The 20823-nt window shown below is 35.5% G+C and overlaps 3 protein-coding genes across 3 annotated transcripts; 2 read left to right on the forward strand and 1 right to left on the reverse strand.

The window, feature by feature from the left end:
• On the forward strand, positions 1 to 10186 carry LOC115955326 (putative disease resistance protein RGA3). Its single transcript, XM_031073417.1, has 3 exons — positions 1 to 3163; positions 3837 to 3920; positions 10118 to 10186. Exons 1-2 carry the CDS (start codon positions 263 to 265, stop codon positions 3867 to 3869), a joined length of 2934 nt encoding a protein of 977 aa, XP_030929277.1. The 5' UTR covers positions 1 to 262; the 3' UTR covers positions 3870 to 3920; positions 10118 to 10186.
• A 444-nt stretch (positions 10187 to 10630) lies between these two features.
• On the forward strand, positions 10631 to 16300 carry LOC115955327. The gene is made up of 3 exons (XM_031073418.1): positions 10631 to 12414; positions 13116 to 13305; positions 15865 to 16300. Exons 1-3 carry the CDS (start codon positions 10744 to 10746, stop codon positions 15990 to 15992), a joined length of 1989 nt encoding a protein of 662 aa, XP_030929278.1. The 5' UTR covers positions 10631 to 10743; the 3' UTR covers positions 15993 to 16300.
• A 1625-nt stretch (positions 16301 to 17925) lies between these two features.
• LOC115957054 lies at positions 17926 to 20334 on the reverse strand. The gene is made up of 4 exons (XM_031075295.1): positions 20213 to 20334; positions 18707 to 18914; positions 18122 to 18239; positions 17926 to 18012 (listed from the first exon to the last, which is right to left on the reverse strand). Exons 2-4 carry the CDS (start codon positions 18904 to 18906, stop codon positions 17926 to 17928), a joined length of 405 nt encoding a protein of 134 aa, XP_030931155.1. The 5' UTR covers positions 18907 to 18914; positions 20213 to 20334.
• Positions 20335 to 20823: the final 489 nt, after the last annotated feature.

Below are 20823 nucleotides of genomic sequence, written 5' to 3' on the forward strand. Positions count from 1 at the left end.
AACATTTGTATGTGGGACATCCCACCAGTCCACAAGTCGTCCCTATATACTTACCCAGTAAGTTACACAACCAATCAGGAATATGGGTGGGTAACGAGTCCATTGACGATGTGGAAAAGCTCGAATATATAGGAGAACAGAAGAAGAACAAGGCGCACCAGCTGCTATTAATTTCAGTTTCTACTTTGTGAACAACCTTTTCTTCCTATCTCCACCTTCCATTTCTTGTATTGTGAATCGCAATTTCACTCTCGATCGGAGTATGGCTGAATTTCTTATATCTGTTCTCTTGGAGCAGTTTGCTTCAATCACTACTCGAGAGGCGAAACAAGAGTTAAGGTTGGTTGTTGGCGTTGATGAAGAAGTCCGAAAGCTTGAAGACAATTTACGAGTTGTGTATGCGGTGCTCGATGATGCTGAGAAGAGACAAATGAAGGAGCATGCTGTGAAGCTTTGGTTAGAAAAGCTCAAGGACGTATCCTATGAGATGGACAACGTGCTGGATGAGTGGAACACTGCAATGATCAAATCAGAAATTGAAAAAGAAGAAGAAGAAACTGCTGCTGAAAATGATCCTATTGTGAAGAAAAAGAAGAAGAAGGTATGCCCCTTCATCCCCTCTCCTACTTGTTGTTATCAAGTTCATAAACTTGTTTTGCGTCACGACATTGCTCACAAGATAAAAGAACTGAATAGAAAATTAGATGAGATTGTAAGAGTGAGAGAGATGTATGGGTTTGAGTTGACTAGAGGCCCTACCCTTGAAGTAGTTGAGCACCCAAAAACTACTGCCTTTGTTGATATATCTGAAATATGTGGCCGTGATGAGGTTAGGGGTGATCTAGTGAGCATTCTTTTGGGCAAGGGTAATGAAGAAGAAAGAAGCCCTTATGTAATCTCTTTAGTGGGCATGGGTGGAATTGGAAAAACCACTCTTGCCCAATTAGCCTATAATGATCCTGAGGTGCAAGACCACTTTGAGAAAAACATAATGTGGGTTTGTGTTTCTAAACCTTTTGATCAGTGTAAGGTTGCTAAAGCAATCATTGAAACCTTAGGAGGTGGTGACCCAAACATTATTGAATTGCAAAGTCTACTAAAAAAAATTTGTGAATTAATCATGGGAAAGAAGTTCTTTCTTGTCCTGGATAATGTGTGGACTGAAGACTCTACATTATGGGAGCCATTTAAACTTTCACTCAAATATGGTGCCCAGGGAAGTAGAATTCTAGTAACCACACGAAAAAACGTAGTTGCAAAGATGATGGGTAGTGCATGCACGATCAATTTGGAGGTATTGTCTGACGAAGATTGTTGGTTGGTATTTAGTAAAATAGCATTTTCTGATAAGGATTCTAAGGAATGTAAGCAATTAGAAGACCTTGGCATGCAAATATCAAAGAAGTGTAAAGGCTTGCCACTCGCTGCAAAAACTCTCGGGAGTCTAATGCGCTTCAAGAGAAGCAGAGAACAATGGGAGATGGTTTTATGGAGTAGTTTGTGGGAATTAGAAGACGTTGAGAGGGGTCTTTTCGCACCATTATTATTGAGTTATTATGATTTGCCTTCTCCATTGAGACGATGTTTGTCATATTGTGCTTTCTTTCCAAAAGATTATTTATTTTTTAGTGATGAGTTGGTCTTTATGTGGATGGCGCAAGGATATATCAATTCAAAAGAAGATATGGAGATGGAAATCAAAGCAAGAGAATACTTTGAATCTTTAGCCATGCTCTCTTTCTTTCAAGATTTTGTGAAAGACTCTGGTGGCAAGATAATAAGGTGTAAAATGCATGACATAGTGCATGATTTTGCACAGTTAATGACAAAAAATGAATGCTTCACAATCAATAGTGACAAAGAGTTGGGATTAGATTGTAAAAATGCTCACCATTTGCGTTTAGAAATTGCAAGAGAGGACCAAAATCTTGTGTCCATTTACAGTGCGAAAAATTTGCGCACCCTCAATTTTGTATATCGAAGTGATTATAACCTATCTAATTTATTCCAACATTTTAGAAGGTTACGAATGTTAACTTTGGATTGTCTAGATGGTAAGTCAAAGGAACTTCCAGATACCGTGCAAAATTTCATACATTTAAGGTACCTCAATTTAGGTAATTACAATGGAGACAAATTACCTGAAACCATCTGCAATCTATGCAATTTACAAATGTTGAAGGTCAATATTCGGAGTGATGGGTTCAAGAAAATGCCGCAGGGGATGGGTAAACTAATTAATTTAAGACATCTTATTTTGGGTGTATCTTCTTTAAATAGACAGTTAGAGTTTCCAAGAGGAATTGGAAGATTGATTTCTCTTAGAACATTAAGATATTTCTTTGTAAGTGGAAAGGATGACAACAAAGGATGTAAACTTGAAGAATTAAAAAATTTGAACTACCTTCAAGGAACTCTTGAAATAAGAGGGTTGGGGAATGTTGCAAATGTAACTGAGGCGGAGAATGCACAACTTAAGAAGAAGAAACACCTTCGTGATTTGAATCTACATTTTGGCGGAGAGAATGATGCATTAGTTCTAAATGCCTTAGAGCCACCTCGAGACTTGGTAAATTTATCCATTAATGATTATCAAGGCACCAAGATGTCTCCTAATTGGACGATGCCCCTGATCAATTTGAAAAGGCTTACTCTCAAATGCTTCACACAGTTAGATTGTTTGCCTCCTTTGGGGAAGCTTCCGTCTCTCAAATCATTAAAAATAACTTGCTTTATAAGCTTGAAAAAGGTGGGTATTGAGTTTTTGGGAATAGAAAATGAAATCAAGAAATGTGATAAAATAAAAATATTCCCGAATTTAAAATCTCTCTCGTTTCATTATTTGAACGAGTGGGAAGATTGGATTGGGATTGGAGAAATGAGGGGAGGTGGAGGACAAGAAGAAGAGGAGAAACGTTGCATTACTATAATGCCACACCTTAAACAGTTGACAATTCTCTATAGCCCAAAGTTAAAGTCGCTGCCGGACTTCCTTCGAACGGCTCCATTACAGATACTGGAGGTTCGTCACGGTTCAATTTTGAGTGAACGTTGCCAAAAAGGATCAGGAGAAGATTGGGCCAAGATTTCCCACATTCCAAACATCCAGATTGATGGGAAGTATGTGCAAAGAGATGGTCGAGAAGTTAACTCAGAGTCAGAGGTAACTTGTTCTTCTTATCCTTGGGATTTTTCTGCTGTTTTCCAAAGTTAGGAATAACTTTTGGTTGGAAAATTTTTCAATTTCTGAATAATTTGGATAACTAGCATAGCATGTTGTTGCTTAGATTCGGTTATGTTGTCAATTGTCATGTATCCATTGCCTGATGGGTTCGATTTAATTTAATGTACTTAACAAATAATTAGAAATGGTTGAAAATTTAGTTAGACCGATGAAATGAACATGTCATCAAATTTCACTCATTAATTTGCATATAAAGATAACATTTACATCTTAGTTTCTCAATTTTTTTGAGTGACTCTGTAAATTGATTGAAGTGCTGTCTGGCTAGTGTCTACAATCAACAAAGATAAACCTGTTGGTTTCGAAGCAGATATATATACTTCTGTAATTGCTAATTCTCAACCATGTAAAGTGTAAACTTTGAAGCACTATACTGTCTTGTGGCCCAGTTAATGCCAACTTATGTTTTCCACTAAACTTGGATTTGAATCGAGACAAGTTCAAAAATTTCCAACTTGATAATCATGAGTATGTCTGATCGTTTTGATGATGATTTAGTTTCTTCTACTGGTGAAATTAATGCTCTTTTGGAAGCTTCTGATTTGCTTAACGTTATTTTTCTGATCCTGTGCAATGTATATTCATGTTGCAGTCTTCTAGTTCCACAATGAATTTACCTGGTTGAAACGTATTGGTCTCTTCTCTTCACATTCGTGGTTGGTGTCAGTTTGTTCAAGTCATCAATTTTGAGAAAAATATTATTATATTGCTTTTTTTTTTTTTTTTTGGCTTCATTTGTGTGGCCGTTCTTGTGGAAATTAGGCTTTTCAATGTTCATTACTATTAGTGGCTAATCTGCACAACTTGTTGGTAATAGTATAATATGGTATGCGTTTTTTATAATTCTTATTTTCTAATATGTATTGGTTGCACTTTACCATCTTGGTGTGTGTACATGCATTTCATGATAGCTGTATTGACTTAGGTTTGTTACTTTTAGATGCCACATGGCAGAGGATCAAGCTTCTTAGTTTCAAGAGAGCGTAGTACGTGTCACCCCACATTATAAATTTTATTTTATATAAATCACAAACCCGTGCTAATGTACTAGACTCAAATAATTTACTAAAATCTCAAATTGATTATGAGACTATATCTTTAGTGAGGTTACTAGAATCATATTGATCCTAATAACCATAAGATCTCTAGGATTTTTCAAACTCACCTTTTGAATTTCCCACTAATTGAGCTCCCTATAAGCATCTACAAAGAAATAGTCAAAGATAAAATGGATCAAATCAATATGCAAGCAATATAAAGTAGATTTCTAAAACAACCATGATAATTGAAATATATTGTGTGTACTTGAAATAAGACTCCAAATGCTATGTCAAAGTTGTTTACTTTCTCTCTCAAGCTCTCTCTTACATCTAGCCTTAGGGATAGAAATTTCACAATATGTTGATAGATCTCAAGTGTTATTGGGTCTAAACTCTAAACAATGAACAAAATAAATCATAAACAAAACAATTGAAGTAATGATAATAAGTAATGAAAATAATAAAATGCTGAAAGAAAGCCAAGAGTAAAGAATTCCCAAAGAGCCGAGAACCTCTCTTAATCCTTATAATATGAAAAAACTACATGGGAGTACTTGCTTGATCTTCACATATTGAGTCTCCAAAGGCCTGGGCAAGAGGTGAAAGATAAAGAAATAAACAATAACAATAATAAAAACACAGCTCATCAAATAACTAAAGGGGCATGAAGCCATTTATCTCCTTATCCTTGTATCAAGCAAAGGTGCAAATTTAGGAATGCTCAACGATAACTAAGGGTCTGTTTGGATTGAGCTTATTTTTGCTGAAACTAAAAACACTGTAGCAAAATAATTTTTAAATATGTAAATAGTGTCGTGAGACCTATTTTTAATGAAAAAGTTGCTGAAAAGTGATATTTGTGGGTCCCGTGAACAGTGCACGGGACCCACTGATGTGATAAAGGGACTAAAAAGTAAGAAAAGTGCGGCTATTGTTCATGAACAGTAGCCGGTGTCCCCTACTGCAGCTGACAAAAAAAAAAAAAAAAGAAGAGAAAACGCAACTCACAAAATGCAACGCACGTTTCAGTGCTATCCAAACACATACTAAAAGGGCATGAAAAAATACATGCAAAAGTTATAGGTATAAAACATAGCTCTCTACAAACTTAAAAACCTAGATGAAGAAAAAAAAGTATGTACCAAGATTTAGAGGTGAGAGTTGTGTAGCATGAAAGAAGCGCAAACGTAGAGAGAGAAAGAGAGTTTTGTGTCTTAGGAACTATGTCTTAGGAAGGTAATAAGAGGTGCAGGTTCTAGGGTTTTTGTGTAGCGACACTTTTTGGTGCTATCCTGGCGGTTTAAAAACGCCGGGATAGCCCCAATTTTTTTTTTTTTTTTTTCAATAGTGTGTTATAATTTGTTCGGAAGGGAGAAAGAGAGTCAATCTGTTTTACTTTATTTTTTATTAAAAACAATGCTAATGTTTATCTGGTTTTGTTTTGGGGAGAAAGTGAGTATTTTTAATTAATTTTTTTTTAAATATTGTTGATGTGGAAAATTGTGAAAACTTTTAAATCCTATGTGGCAAGCTCTTAGGAAGTTAAATTAAATATTGCTGATGTGAAAAATTATGAGAGCTTCAAATCTTATATGGAAAGCTCTTAGGAAGTTTTTTTTTTTTTTTTTTTTTTTTTTTTTTTAAAGAGTCAAATAAAAGTTAGAAGTTTCAGTTTTATAGTATACTAGCATTATGTCCATGCGATGCACGACTTAATCAAGAATCTTGTATAAACTATAGAAAATATTTTATTAATTTAATTAAAAGTAAATAACAAAATAGATAATAAAAATAAAGTAAAGTTTTTCTATTAAAAAAATCATATATAAGTCCAAAATTAATTTAATAGAAGATGGTAGATAATTATGTAACTAATATAAAAGGAGATCTCTAATCGAAAATAACTTCATTAAAATTTAGATATGATGAAAATTAAGAAGTGATAACTTTTGGTAAGGTCCAGCATGCCTAAATCTCTCTCTCTCTCTCTTTCTCTCTCTCCCTCTCTCTAGAAGTGTAAAACATATAATCAATATATATATATATATATATAACCGAAACCTCTGAAACTCCCACAATTTTCCACATCAGCACAATATTTATAAAATTAAAATTAAAAAAAAAAAAAAAAACATAAACCCGACCCTGATATATGCTCTGCCTTCTCTTTCTCCAAAATGCAGACCTTAAGCTTCTTTTACGAGCTCCCCCAACCCAATGCTCCTCCTCTGCCAGCTCTCCCAACCCAACGCTCCTCCTTTTACTAGATCTCCTTCCTCAAACCCACGGCAAAGACACCATACCCACCATATCCACAAATTCCTCAATCAAAACCCACCATACCCACAAACCAACAGAGATCTCCAAGAATCAAACCTACCATAAAATAAAAAAATAAAAAAAATTCTAACCCAAAAATTTCAGTAAAAAAAAAAGAACAAAAAAAGAAAAAGAAAGCTAAAACCCGAAATTTTTTCCTCAATTCTGAAAATCTTCTCTACTCTCTCTTCTCTACCCTTCTCTTCCTTCAAACTTGATTCTCTACGTCAACTTCCTGCAATTTGTTTTAAAAAGAAAGTCCAACTCCTTTGCTCCACAAACTCTATTGTCTCCTTCTTCCTCAACTCTACCTTGATGTCGTAGTGGCAGTAGCGAGACACTCTGTGTTTTCAAATCAATGTTCTTAATTTCATTCCGTGTTTATTTTTCCTCACATCAATGATCAAACATAAAACTTCAGATTTCCTACTAAATGATTTGTGAGGAAAAAAAAAGTAGAAGAAAGAATTCAGCCATGGGTTGGGATGGACGAAGAAGCATTCCTCTTGGTTCTTGAAGGCTTGTATCCGTACTTTGTAAGTCTGTAGAGTTTTCAAACTGGTATAGTGAGATGACTAAATGAGACTTGGAAATATAAAAAGGCAAAAGCATTGGAATGTGGAATCACGTGGGTAGTTTACTGGACTTGGGAGTGGAGAAGTTTCATGATTTATAAAATTATAAATATACTAATATATTTGTTTATTTACAAGAAAACCCAAAATGTGAATTATTTTTTCCTCAATAACCATTCTGATCACTTTATTATGATTTTCTTTTTTGAAATATTGTAATAAATAAAATTCATTAAACTATATCATTTGGCTTAATAATAGTCATATATAAGTAATATATATGACTATTGGATATATGATTATTATGCTGTGTATCCAAGAGTTAAGCCATTTTGAATATACACTACTGTAAGTTGTTTTAAGATCTCTTCATCTCTTCTCGTGTGTGTGTTAAAATACTTGGTATTTAGAAAAAAAAAAAAAAAAAAAAAAAAAAACTTACTTCGCCACATTTATTGGATTATTGGAAACTATTTTTAATTTTTAATTTTTTGTTTGATTGATATTTTCCAAGAAGCCGTTAATGCTAAAACAAAAAGAAAGTTAATAATTTAATGTTTCATATCGAATTTTTAAGATTGGAATCTTAATATGTGACCAAAGAGGTTACAAAAGTTATATTTGTAAAACATACATATAAAATAATAAGTCATACTCAATAGCTTTCCCATGCATCGTACGGGTTAGCGACTAGTTTTTAATTAAACTTAAGATGTATGGATATATTAGCAATAAATATGTAAAATATGAAGAATTTAATCTAAATAATTCTTTACTTATTCATGTGAGGTCGAGAACAAGCAGCATTTAACAAAGTATTAAAATAACCATGTAATGTTGCAATAATCATTTAACAAAGTATTTAGAAATAATTGAGAAATTCATTGTTGGGAATACTCTAATAAATTAATCTATTTATGTTGATAAGACATACTCGTAGCATTAATAGGTATAGAAAATGGTTCATCCAACCTGCAACTGCATATTTAGAACTTCAATTAACTATGTTTTCAAACGGTTTGAATTTTATAACTAAAAACCGCAAGAAGATTGACAAACTGAAGAAAATAAGTAAAACCCCTAAAAAAGTTGTGAGAGTGCCTTTTTTTTGTGACACGCAGGCCCAAGGATCCCAGGCCTAATAAGTTGTGGTTTGGTGGACCGGGCCTTGAATCACCGCAGCTAACAAGCTATTTAAGAATCAAGTGATGCACAGGGTATGCTTCCTAAAATACACGTAAAATGACAAGCAAGGATATTCGTATTGAAAGACATATCAAAACAGTAAGGTAAATGCAGAGAACAGGATCAACAAAAGAGCACAAAATAATGTTATAAGAATCTTTGAATCAGTGGGACATATTTCATTAATATTTTCTTTGTTATGGTTACAGTATGCTCACTAAGACGTGATACAAGATTCAATCAAGCTTAAAAATTACAGTCTTGAATGGCTATTTCAACCTTCAAAACTTGCAAAGTTTGATTCTCTTTGAATCCGAGTATGTGCAATAGTGGCTTTTACAGGATACCGGGAAACAATATTATTAACTTTCCCTCAGTTTTCTCTTCTTTTACAGAATTTTATCGATAGTTTTTCACTTCTCAAAAATCTCTGCATTTTCTTCGTAGCCTCTCCCCCCCTTTTATAGTGATATTCTGGAATCCCAGGGGAACCATTGGTTCCCCTGTTTTGTCTTATGGTTAACAGAGCATGTATCGTGCCCATCACTCAACAGGTTCTATTCTCTGTTTTTCATTCTTTCCTTCTTTTTAGCTCTGATTCCTTTGAAAGTCCATGGCTGGTTACCTATTTCGAGATGTGCTGAGGTCATTCCTTTCTCGATCTCATCGTTTGGCAGTCCTCCTCTTTTTACCTTTTTTCCCATCCGGGCGGAATCCCATTCTGCCGATTTTGAAAGTCATCTGTTGCCATTCCCCTTTTCGTATTTCTCCATTCTGGTTCCCCGAGGCGCTTCCCACTTGCGCCATGAGAGGTCGCTGGTTACTTCCTCTTTTTTCTGCTGGGTCTTTTGGGGCTTGTGGCTTCTGCTCTGTTTCTTGTTTTCTTTTCTTGTCCTTTTCTTTCGAACTGTCTTAATCTTCCTTTGACTGCGCTTATGCGCCTGGAAGGATCCGTGTCTCTTGATGGTTGCTGAGGATCCTAGCTATTTTCTTTAATCTCTTGCCGTGGGTTTCTTTTCCTTCTTGATGTTTCTTCTTTTTTTTCCTTTGGGCCTCAAGCCTCTTGGGCCTGCCATTTCTTCTCTTTCGTGGTCCCCTTGCACCTGCTTCCTCGGGCTTGGCTTATTTTCTTTTGGGCTTGGCTCACTGTGATCTTTTTTTAGACCTCAACAAAAGTTTATCTAAAAAAAAAGAGAAATACATACTAGCTATGTCTTGGGGATTTATATATTGGCGTGAGTTTCTCATCTCCAAAAATTAGATGATATATCAACTTGAAAGAGGATTAACTAATGTAGAATTTTAAATCATAATAAGATTAATATTTTTAATTAATTTAAAAATAATAAAATAAAGAGAAGGTATTGAAATAAAGAATTTAGAGGTCAAGAGAAACCTACTGCTAGTAAAGTACTAATAGTGTAAAAAAAATTTTGTGTAGTTAATTATATTAATAATAAAAGGATTAGATGAAGAATTTGAATTGTAATCAAATTAAGATTTTTATCAACTTAGAAATTATAGGAGAAGAATATAAGAAAAAAAAATAGTATATGCATTTGGTAAAATCACTTGGCATAACTACAATTTCTAACTGACCCTAACTTTTATTATATAGTATATGATATGATATAGATAACAGTGGTCGTTATAGATTTTTTAAATAGGTACAGAAGCCCAAAAGTTGTGATGGAATGGTTGGCTTGCAACTTGTGTAGTAACAATGCTCACTAGTCTTTTATCTGGGACTGCAGGCAACTCATGGGGAAGATACCAGAAATGAAGATTAGGCACTGCTTCCGTGAGGCGAACCAGTGCGCATACAAACTAGCAAAAAGGGGGGCTTTCCAAAGTCAGGATTTTGTGATTTATGTGGATCCACCTTCAAACATTAATATGCTTATGTATTTTGATTCGATAGGGTTGTAATATGAGAGGCTATGCCTTAACTCTACCAGTTTTTTTTTGAGAGCAACTTAACTCTACCAGTTTAAGTTAATGCAATGCAGTCCTTTTTCTACCAAAAAAAAGAAAGAAAGCCCAACACGTCTCAAATTGTGGTTTACCAAAAGGCCTCTCCTCTCATCAATAGTAGCCCACTTTATGACACCTCCCTTACTCTTTCTGTCACTCACTACCTGGCCCAATCCTTTCTCTCTTTTGTAATATGAAAGCCCAAAAACAACAAAAAGTACAGTCCTCCCAGGTTGTTGGAAATTTGTAAGTCCCCTTTTGCCTAAAAAAAGTATAAGAATCCACAAAAAAACACACAACTTTGGGTCCATTTCCAGACTCTAGAACAAGATTCTAGAGATGTTGCCTTTAAACCCCACAACAAGGAAAAAGAAGAAAAAGTTTAAAACTCATAGATGCCATTGCAATGCCACCGCTTCTTTCTAGTCCCAGATTCTCTCCCTCTCGAACCTCACAGAACTCTCACTTCTGCCATTTCTTTACCTCAACAACCTCCGCACTCAAATTCCTCATCACCAAAACCAAAACCAAAACTTTAATCCCCACCTCCATTATTACCATGTCAATTTCCACCTCTTCTTCTTCTTCATCACAACCCAAAGAAGACTTACACAACGAAAACCTTATACAAGTCCTCAAATACCACAACCAAACCAAGCACAACTTCGACAAGTACGCACGAGGACCACACGGCCTCGACTGGGCTAACCAGCCCAACCCTTTTCGCCGATACCTCTCTGCTCCTCTCCTCCCTCTCCTTCACTTCCCAACTCAAACCGAACCCCAAAAAAACCAAACTTTACAGCAAAACCCCGATGATGCATATGCCCCTCTATATTCCTCTCTCTTCCTTTCTCTCCCTCCTCCAAAACCCATTTCCCATTCCACCATTTCTCAATTCTTCTATGACTCTCTCGCTCTCTCAGCTTGGAAATCCACTGGATACTCCACCTGGTCTCTCAGGGTGAATCCCAGTAGTGGTAACTTGCACCCCACGGAAGCTTATATTATTGCTCCACCAATTGAGTCCTTGTCTAATTCTCCTTTTGTTGCGCATTACGCTCCAAAAGAGCATTCTTTGGAGCTTAGAGCCGAAATCCCATCTGGGTTTTTCCCCAATTTCTTTCCTGAGAACTCTTTTCTAGTGGGGCTCTCCTCCATTTTCTGGAGAGAGGCTTGGAAGTATGGTGAGCGCGCCTTTCGGTACTGTAATCATGATGTTGGCCATGCTATTGCCGCGGTGACAATGGCTGCAGCGGGCCTTGGTTGGGATGTGAAGCTTTTGGATGGTCTAGGATATGTGGAATTGAAGAAGCTTTTCGGGCTTGAAGTTTTCCCGGAATTCAAATTCCCCTCTAGGCCTGTTAAGGGTAAGTTTCCGGAGATTGAATTTGAACACCCTGATTGCTTGCTATTAGTTTTTCCTAATGGAATCGGTAAAAAATTTGATGTGAATTATAAAGAATTGAGTTCTGCAATTTCGGAGTTTTCTAAATTGGAGTGGAAGGGGAAGCCTAATTTGCTTAGTAAACAGCATGTTTGTTGGGATATAATTTATCGAACTGCTGAGGCAGTGAAAAAGCCGTTAGTGATAGGAGATAGGCTTGAAATTGATCCATTTAAGAGTAGTGGGGTTCGTAATGAAGGTTCTTATAAAGGTTTTACGGTTAGGGAAGTTGTTAGGAAGCGTAGAAGTGCGGTGGATATGGATGGAGTTACTGCAATTCACAGAGATACTTTTTATCAGATACTGTTACATTGCCTTCCTTCGGGTTGTGGAAGTGGAGGGAAGCAGAGAAGACAGCTGGCATTGCCGTTCCGGGCGCTTCCTTGGGATGCTGAGGTGCATGCTGTTTTGTTTGTTCATAGGGTGACAGGGTTGCCGGCAGGGTTGTATTTCCTGGTGAGGAATGAGGACCACTTTCATGAGCTAAAGAACTCTACGAGTTCTAATTTTGCGTGGGCAAAACCAGATGGGTGCCCTGATGATCTCCCTCTGTATGGACTTGATACATCTTCAGGATCTCTGAAGGATTCTTTGTATTACAGGCTCTCTGAAAAATTATCGTGCCATCAGGTGTGTCACATTTTAATGGTTTTATCATTTTGAATGTTTCATTTATCATTAGAGTTGTTCAGAGATTAGAATATAAACATGTGTAAAAGGGGTATAGATGTTCGATACTTTATCTATGTCATGAACATGAAGTTGAAGGAGCTACTACTAAAGTATGGATCTTAGAAATGAACATGAAATTGGATATGGACTTTCATATACTCTTTATTTTCCTTTTAGTGAATAAAAAAGGTAGTTGCTTTTGGATTTTGTATTTTGAAGCATCGTGCAAAATGACCAAAGCTCTTTACAAGACACTAATCAACATGAATCTTTTTCCCCATAACTAATTTGCCAATATTTTCTCCTGGCAAAAAGAAAAAAAATCCATGAATAATTTGAAAACAACTAGAAAATTTTCTTATGGATTAGAAGATGTGCTACACCCTTTGAGCAGAAACATTAATTTTTTGAGTATTTGTCTTGAAATTTTTGACTGATTGTTTTTGAATGATATCATGAAAAACTGTTTAAATTTTATCTGAATTCAATGGACCAGAGAGTAATTTGAATTATTATTTGTTCCTTTACCTATCAGTTATTCAATTCTCCCATTTATGTGCAGAAGAATAACCTCATTTCTTAATGGAAGTAGAATTGACAATGAGATTTGCCTTTTTGCATGTTTGCCAATAGCTAAAAAATAATGTACCTATATGCAGGAAATTGCTAGTCATGGCTGCTTTAGTCTTGGTATGGTGGCTCGTTTTGAGAGTACATTGCGTGAGAAGAATACATGGATGTATCCTCGATTATTTTGGGAGACTGGAGTTCTTGGACAGGTGTTGTACCTTGAAGCTCATGCTGTCGGCATCTCTGCAACTGGAATTGGCTGTTACTTTGATGATCCCGGTAAGCTTCTTTTCCTCACTGTTATTTTGGCAGAGGGTTCTCAATTTAGTTGCAACTGTTCATAGTAATTGAGAATTCACGCAAAGATTTTTGCAGAAAACAGATAAATGTTACACATTTAGACTGATTATACCAAAATCTAAGTTCTAGTGGGAATTAAGGCAAATGCTTTTCCACATTGACTGAGAAGATGTTGAAAAACAAATCAGTCATGTTCAATTTAACATGGAAGAAAATATCAAGTAATGCCTAGATTCTTTTGATGAATAAAATTAATTTATTAAAAAAGAACTAGTGGATTCCACTGGGTGTGTACCAACTAGTCCTAACCAATTGCAATCTAAAATTCTAGGAATATACAAAATCAAAGAATGCTACAATAAGGACGCTGCCTAAGGCATTCATCCAATCGTACAAAGTCTGTAATAAGGACAGCAATGACGTGAATAGGACGTTCAACACTATCAAAGTTCTTGCTATTCCTTTCTTGCCATACAGTCCACAAAATACATAAAGGAGCAGCTCCCCAAACTCAACTCTTACACCCCTTTGATTATGGAACCTTCCTTGCCAAAAAGGTAGCATTTGAACTGTCATCTTTGGTATAATCCAAGATACTCCAAATAGAGCAAACACAAGAGATGCTCCACAGTCTCTCCACTATTCTCACACATGCAACACCAATCCACAATCAGTATCGAGATCGTACCCAGTGTTGATGTCCATGTGAAAAGGCAACCTTATGAGGCACCATAGGTCCCCAAATGCTTCGCCAGGTAAAAGAAACACCCCCTTGAATCACTCAGGACTTCATAATACCAAAATCAAGTGAGAAAACCAAGAATCTGGTTCATGTGGTGAGGACTAATTAAAGAAATGGTTGAAAAATTAGCACAATGAAAGACTGCACCAGGAAAAGATGAAATTTTTTGGTTCACCATAGGTGATGTGTTGTAATTTCATATGACTGGTGTAAAGACAACTTGGGATTTATAAAATCCTGACTCAAAGTAGTTGAACCTGGAAGCATTCTTTGGAATATGGACTTTGTGAATTAGCAATTTCAGGTCCCAGAGCAATCTACCTTCCATGTATTTTTCTTCCAAGTTCTAAACAGTCTTTCTCTCATATGAGTTATTCCAAAGTGTGCAAGAGATGGCTTTCACAACGACCATGCTGAAAAATGACTCCCAACTGTTTGTTGCTTACTTCAACCAGAGTCTTAAATTCTAAAAGCCGGAGGCCATGCCTGTATAAGAGTAACTGTTATTGTCTACGTAAGAGTCATGATAATCTCAAAATCTACATTTCCTAATGATTACTATGAATCTATTCTAGGTATTATGTGATATTACATTTATAAAGATGAACGTACTGGTGGCCAGTTATCCAGTCACATATCAGCCGAATGGCTGTCATTCTTTTCTTTGAAATAATTTTTTTTACTTACCAACAACAGAAACGACAACAAACAACAGCAACAAAAAATGACCTAAAACTAAGTTGGCTTCATATTATACAGAGAGATTGGTTTTACTCAAAAGTCTTTCAAGACATTTATAGTTATCATGTTTATGTATGTACATCTATTGAGCCAATGAACTCCATCTCAAATGGCACTTTTTTCCTTGTAAGAGTAAGATGGAAGGTAAGGTTGTGGAGTTAAGAAAAGTTGCATGTTCCTTTAGAGACACCAACACCACATGATAACTCTACGGAATTCCAAATAGGAACTAGAGACAATTTTCATAGACGAGCAGGTGGCACAGGATTATAAACCTTGAAGAACTGTAGAAGTAAAAGGCTTTGGCTTGTCTTCATTTAGTGTTATGAGTTCTGTAAAGGGTACTGAGCCTAAAGTTGAGAAAGCATAAGATTTGTTCCCCTCAAGAAATTATAACTAAGAAATGAAAATGATGTTCAAGGAATATGGAAAATGATGAAATAATTATCAAAGTTGGTGAGAATTTTGAGAAAGAATGGCAGTATGAGAAAAACCTCCAAAAATAAGTGAGAATCTGAGCTAAGTAGAACCATTTTTGGATTGCCATTGCAATAATTATATACTTCCTGGTGTAATTTCTTTCAAGTTGAGTGTTAAAAACCAATATTACACAGAAATTTATTTAAAATTTTAGAAGATCTGAAAAATGTTCTTAAGTTAACTCCATAATTGTCATGCTAGTCTAGAAAAATTATGTTTTAAACATGTGGTTCAAGTGATAGCCCAGTCGGTATCCTTTGTGGTGTCTGTGGTTCGAACCCCACGTCTCCCCTCCCCACTATCTACCTATAAAAAAAAAATTGTTTTAAACCAAAGTAGGAGAACTGGACCTGTTGGGATACGGACACATGTCAAACACTTGTCACATGTCCATGTCTCAACGAATGGATCCAGTGTACAAGGGCATTGGACCCAATTCTTGCTCATATAAAGTTAAAAAAGTTCCACTTGTTATTGTTTGTCACAGGACTCTCACTGTATGATCTCTTGTATATTACAGGTCCTAGAATTGTAATCATAAAAACTTTTTTTTTTTTGTTTGGTTTATTTTGCAGTGCATGAGATCCTCAAGTTGAAAGGATCAAACTTTCAGAGTCTGTATCACTTCACTGTTGGAGCTCCTGTCCTGGACAAGCGGATTATGAGCCTACCAGCATATCCAGGCCCTAGTATTGATACATGATCGCAGGCTTTCCTTTATGCTTGGATCACAATCAAGACTTTTTAACCCTTGCACATTCCTTATAATTGATATAAATAAATAATTCCCTGCCAAATAGGTTTTACTTTGATAGAGAACTTCACATTTGTCTAAGGTTTTTGTACGAGACCATGCCTGTAAATTGTTTTAGTCTTTCAATGGCTTTAGCTGCATGGTATTTGATGTAAAGTTGAATCAGCTCTATCCTCCCTGTTCTTATTCAGGTTAAACTTGAAAATAATATTGATAATGTAATTATGTTGCTAATGTCATTTCACTTTTTTGTTTGATGACAATTGGAAACAAAACCCTAGCTATTTGTTGATTCAGATATGGAATTTGTAGATGGCATACAGAATGCAACTTGGGTTTGAGTTTAAACATGAGAGGAATGTGATACGAGAGCGCAGATTAAAACCAACACTGTGCCCACTTACTATCATTTGCTCCATTGACTATGCTCACTGATAGGCACCTGAAAATTCATACATTACTTACAAACTGATATGTTTCTTCTTCTTCTTCTTCTTCTTCTTAAATAAAAAAGAACACTGATATGAGCCCACGATACAAAGAAAAGCTCAGTTCTAGATGATGGACAAAGGTGTTGGATACCACTTATTATTTGATTCAAGGTTTAAATAGTTCTGTAGGGGGGTGCCTAAGTTTAAATACTAGATGCTGCACAGGAAATGTGCACACATACATGAGAGAGAGAGAGAGAGAGAATGTACAATGTTAGGAAAAAAAATATTCAGATTAAAATAAACAGTAATCCTCATCAGCATCAAAACTATGTCATCAAACCAAGATTCAATACAGCTCAAGCATAAGACTAAACCAAAAACAACCTTGTCACAAATCTGTTTGTCCAAGGACAAAATGGAGTTAAGAGGAAAACAACCAGATTTTCAAGATTCTTGACTTCAAGTCTAAAATTTCTGGGAGGCAGCCTCGATTCTTGACTTCAGATATTCTATATGCACCAATGCTAAGATAAGGCCTCGATCTCAACTGGGTCCACCTCGGCAAACATCTTGTGGTATACACTATTGTAGGCCTGTGACATCTGTTCTTCTTTTGAGGGTTAAACTGAGCAAATATGCATTTCTAACTAATAACTCTTGTAAGTTGTCAGTGTGTGTAATGTAGCAACTAAAGGCCAGTGCCCTAAAAAACAAAACCAGGACAAACAAATACACCGCCTCATCTCAGGTTCTTCCGGATCACATCATGGATATTGTCAATCATGAGATTTAACATCATGAGCTGGGCGGACATATAGCTTGATCAATTTTAGAAACTTACAATTTCTGCAACAGCCCACCCAAATGTTTGTATGAAAGATGTTTCATGCCAAGCAAAGCAACGTGATAATCAATGTTGCAGCAGAATGGATACATATAGCTGTAGAATTCCACCGATGCCAAGCAATGTTTGTACTCCCAGAAAAAATGCAACAGAAATGAACATAAAGGCCGGCAAAAGGGAGCAGACTCCTAAGCACAGGCTCAACTTAGTTTAGTTCCCTCTTCATAGATTAGTTGCAAGATCTCCATTCCCCCATTGTATGCCACATTTAAATTCAATGTCATCAGGCCTATCCTTACTGCCTCAACTCATGAGCAATATGTATGTGTATGACCCTCATTTTCTTTCCATGGCTTTCAGTTTGCAATATTACTCAGGTCCTGACTCATGCTTTCCAATCATTTCACTATGCTTAGCCAGAAAATACGTATTTGAAGAGCCAAGTGTTACAAGATTATGTGGAACAAATCTATTTCAAAATTAAAGGGGTTAACTGACCCAAAAAAGTCATCCATTCCATATTTAAATGAATCCAAGAAGAGACCTAAGGAAAGCCCAGTCTTCCAATAGTTAAACATGGTAATCAGGCTTTTCATCTTGTTCACTAAAGGAAGAGAAGCCCTGTACATGAGGGCTCCAATGCCCTCAACAACAACCACCGCCAAGGCAGCAGATAGAATGTCCCAATCACCTGTTTGCCCAATAACAGTAGCAAAGGCAGTTGCACAGTAAAACCCCACCAAGAAAAAGAAGAATTTCATTGGAAGATCTTTCCGTATCTCCTGAATTTTTGCACTTACCTTGGTGCGAATAGCTTGAAATGCCCTTATTAAACGTGTTCTTCCATTGGGGCTATTTGCGGGAGAAGGATCAAATCCGCTGCTATCCACATTGCTCCTAATGGACCAAGTCATCCTTCTGAACAGTTCAAACAGAAAGCTAAATTTACGCACAGAGACATTTTAATTAATTTGCAATATCTGTCATGTAGTGAAAAAGAGCTTCTCCCTTGCAGAATCATGACCATGCTATAAATTTTAAAAACAAACAGGACCCGAGTGAGAGAGAAGAAGTAGAAAAAAAAATAGATAGTTTTACTGAACTAAGAATTTTTGACATGGAAATATGGATTTGATATAGCAGTCAGTTGAGAAAACCAAATCAACAAGTATATGAGAAATAACTAGATTCTGAAGCAAACAAAGCAATCGCCTAGTATGCATACAACATTCCACCAATTTTGAAGTATAATAGCATTATGCTACACTATCTTTCAATGAGCATATTACGTGACATATAAGTACTCCATGAAATATCCCACCAAATCCTAGCAGCACAAAATACTAATGCATTAAATTTGAGCATCAATTGCCGTAAAGACTTACTTGAAATTGACTAAAGATAGTCGGGCTACATGAAGGAAACTGCACTCAGAGCAGGGTTTCTGGCTAAATACATTAGTTTGATGAAAACTTGATGTAATGCACGCAATGTCAACTCTTGACCTAACAATTTGTGTTGGAGATAATGGAAGCATAGCATTTCTTTGACAGTAAGGCAATGTGAACGTAATTGCCATTAACATGAAATAACCTGCAAGTAACTGTTTATTAGGTAATAGAGAAGACACTGAGAAAATCAGTAATATAACTGCAGGCATCTAGAAAACATTGGAGAAGTTGAAAACTTGACATCTATATATGGAATAACTATTCTGATTTTATTTCAAACTTTTGTTAATTTTCATTAATGTCAAACAAAGTGTTGACACTCATTGCATATGTGCAAAGGATAGTCCTCTATTTATGCAAACACCTATTACATAACATGCCAACAATATAATCATAGCAAAGCAAAGAATGGTATTTACAGAAAGAACAATGTTATGCACCCTGATCAGCAACATTAATATAAAAAGCTTGAGCCCTGATGAATAAATGGCTAACACAAGTTACAACCTTCACTGTAACTCTTTGATACCGTATAGTCATTGTGTTACCGCTTTCAAACTCACAGATTTTATTACAAATACAACTGCCACTCAAAATTCACATTCTTCCTTTCAACAAATTATAACCTCCAATGTGGAGCTCATCTATCTTATAATGGGGTAGGTCTGTATTGGGTTTCCTTTTTGTCAAAACAGCAGCGGTATTGTGTTACCACTTTCACACTCACAGATTTTAATTATTAAAAATACAATTGCAACACAAATTCACATATTTCCTTTCAACAAATTATTACCTCCAACAAAATTTTTTGAAATCTATATTGTTATTTCTCTGCAAAAACTTCGTTCTTTTGTATGTTACAGGAGATTGGGAGGCCTTATGCATTCACATATCCCCACCCCACAAAAGAAATTCAAATCACACACACAAGAATACCAATATCAAGGGGTTGGTCTAGTAGTTTCCAAGTCTCATGTTACACACGCACACACATTATTGTATTCTTTCTCATTCTTTTTACTCTCAAAGTCTCATGGTTCTTCCTTTCTTTAAATTCTAACATAAGTAAAGTTGAGCTGCTTTTTTCCACTGGTTTCACTGATTTTTTTTTAATCCCCACTTGTAAATTTCTCTAACGGTTTTGAATTCTGGGACATGTTCACATCTATTCCTTTCTGGGTTTTGCACAGTAAGCTAGAAAAAATTAACCCATGATAACCATAAACAAAAAAAAAAATAGAAGCAAGAGTAAATAACCCCAATAAAGAGACTCATTCAACAAAAAAAAGCTCTTGGGTTTTCTTGAAAATCATTCTGTAAAATGAATTCCACTTAAAGATTGCCAAATGTGGAACTTTCATTGAAAAAACATTGGGTATATTACAGCCAATTCGATTTGCAAAAACCAGAATGTAAAAGATAAATAAATAAATAACTTACAATAGAAAAACTCTGCGTATATCGAACTCTGACTCAGATTTTAACAGTGAAGAGCTTCAGCTTTGCGTTTCTTCTTTCTCTCTGTTTATTTATTTTTGGTTGTTTTTCGTTTTTTCTTATTACTTGGCTTTCAGAAGCGTTTTGGAGTTGTCATGGTCATGGAGAATAGAAATATTTGTATTATGCGTTTGAACGACATACCGTTTACTTACCTTGTACAATTATACAATATGGGACTTAGGTTTAGGGACAATACTTTTTACTTGGGTAGGGTTCCTCAAATGTTGTAGCTTATCTTATCTAACACTAACTAAAATAATAATTAATTATAAGAAAATAAAACTAAAATAATAATCAAATAGGAATCATTTGATTTAAATTTAATTGAGAGACTTAAGGTACACTTAAGAATTATACTTAATTTTATTATTGACTTTGAAAGCCTGCTTGGGTTCTTATGGGTCTCTGAAACAGACAAATTTAATTGTAGTTAGTGACTACAATTCTCACAAAAAAATTTAATATGATTATATATTTTGAAAGTTTGACTTTTGAATTGAATGTTTATTATGTTCTTAACAAGTATGTCAAATTTTTTGTCAATTGGATGT

The sequence above is a fragment of the Quercus lobata genome, chromosome 8 (genome assembly GCF_001633185.2).
Source record: "Quercus lobata isolate SW786 chromosome 8, ValleyOak3.0 Primary Assembly, whole genome shotgun sequence".
NCBI classification, from domain to species: domain Eukaryota; kingdom Viridiplantae; phylum Streptophyta; class Magnoliopsida; order Fagales; family Fagaceae; genus Quercus; species Quercus lobata.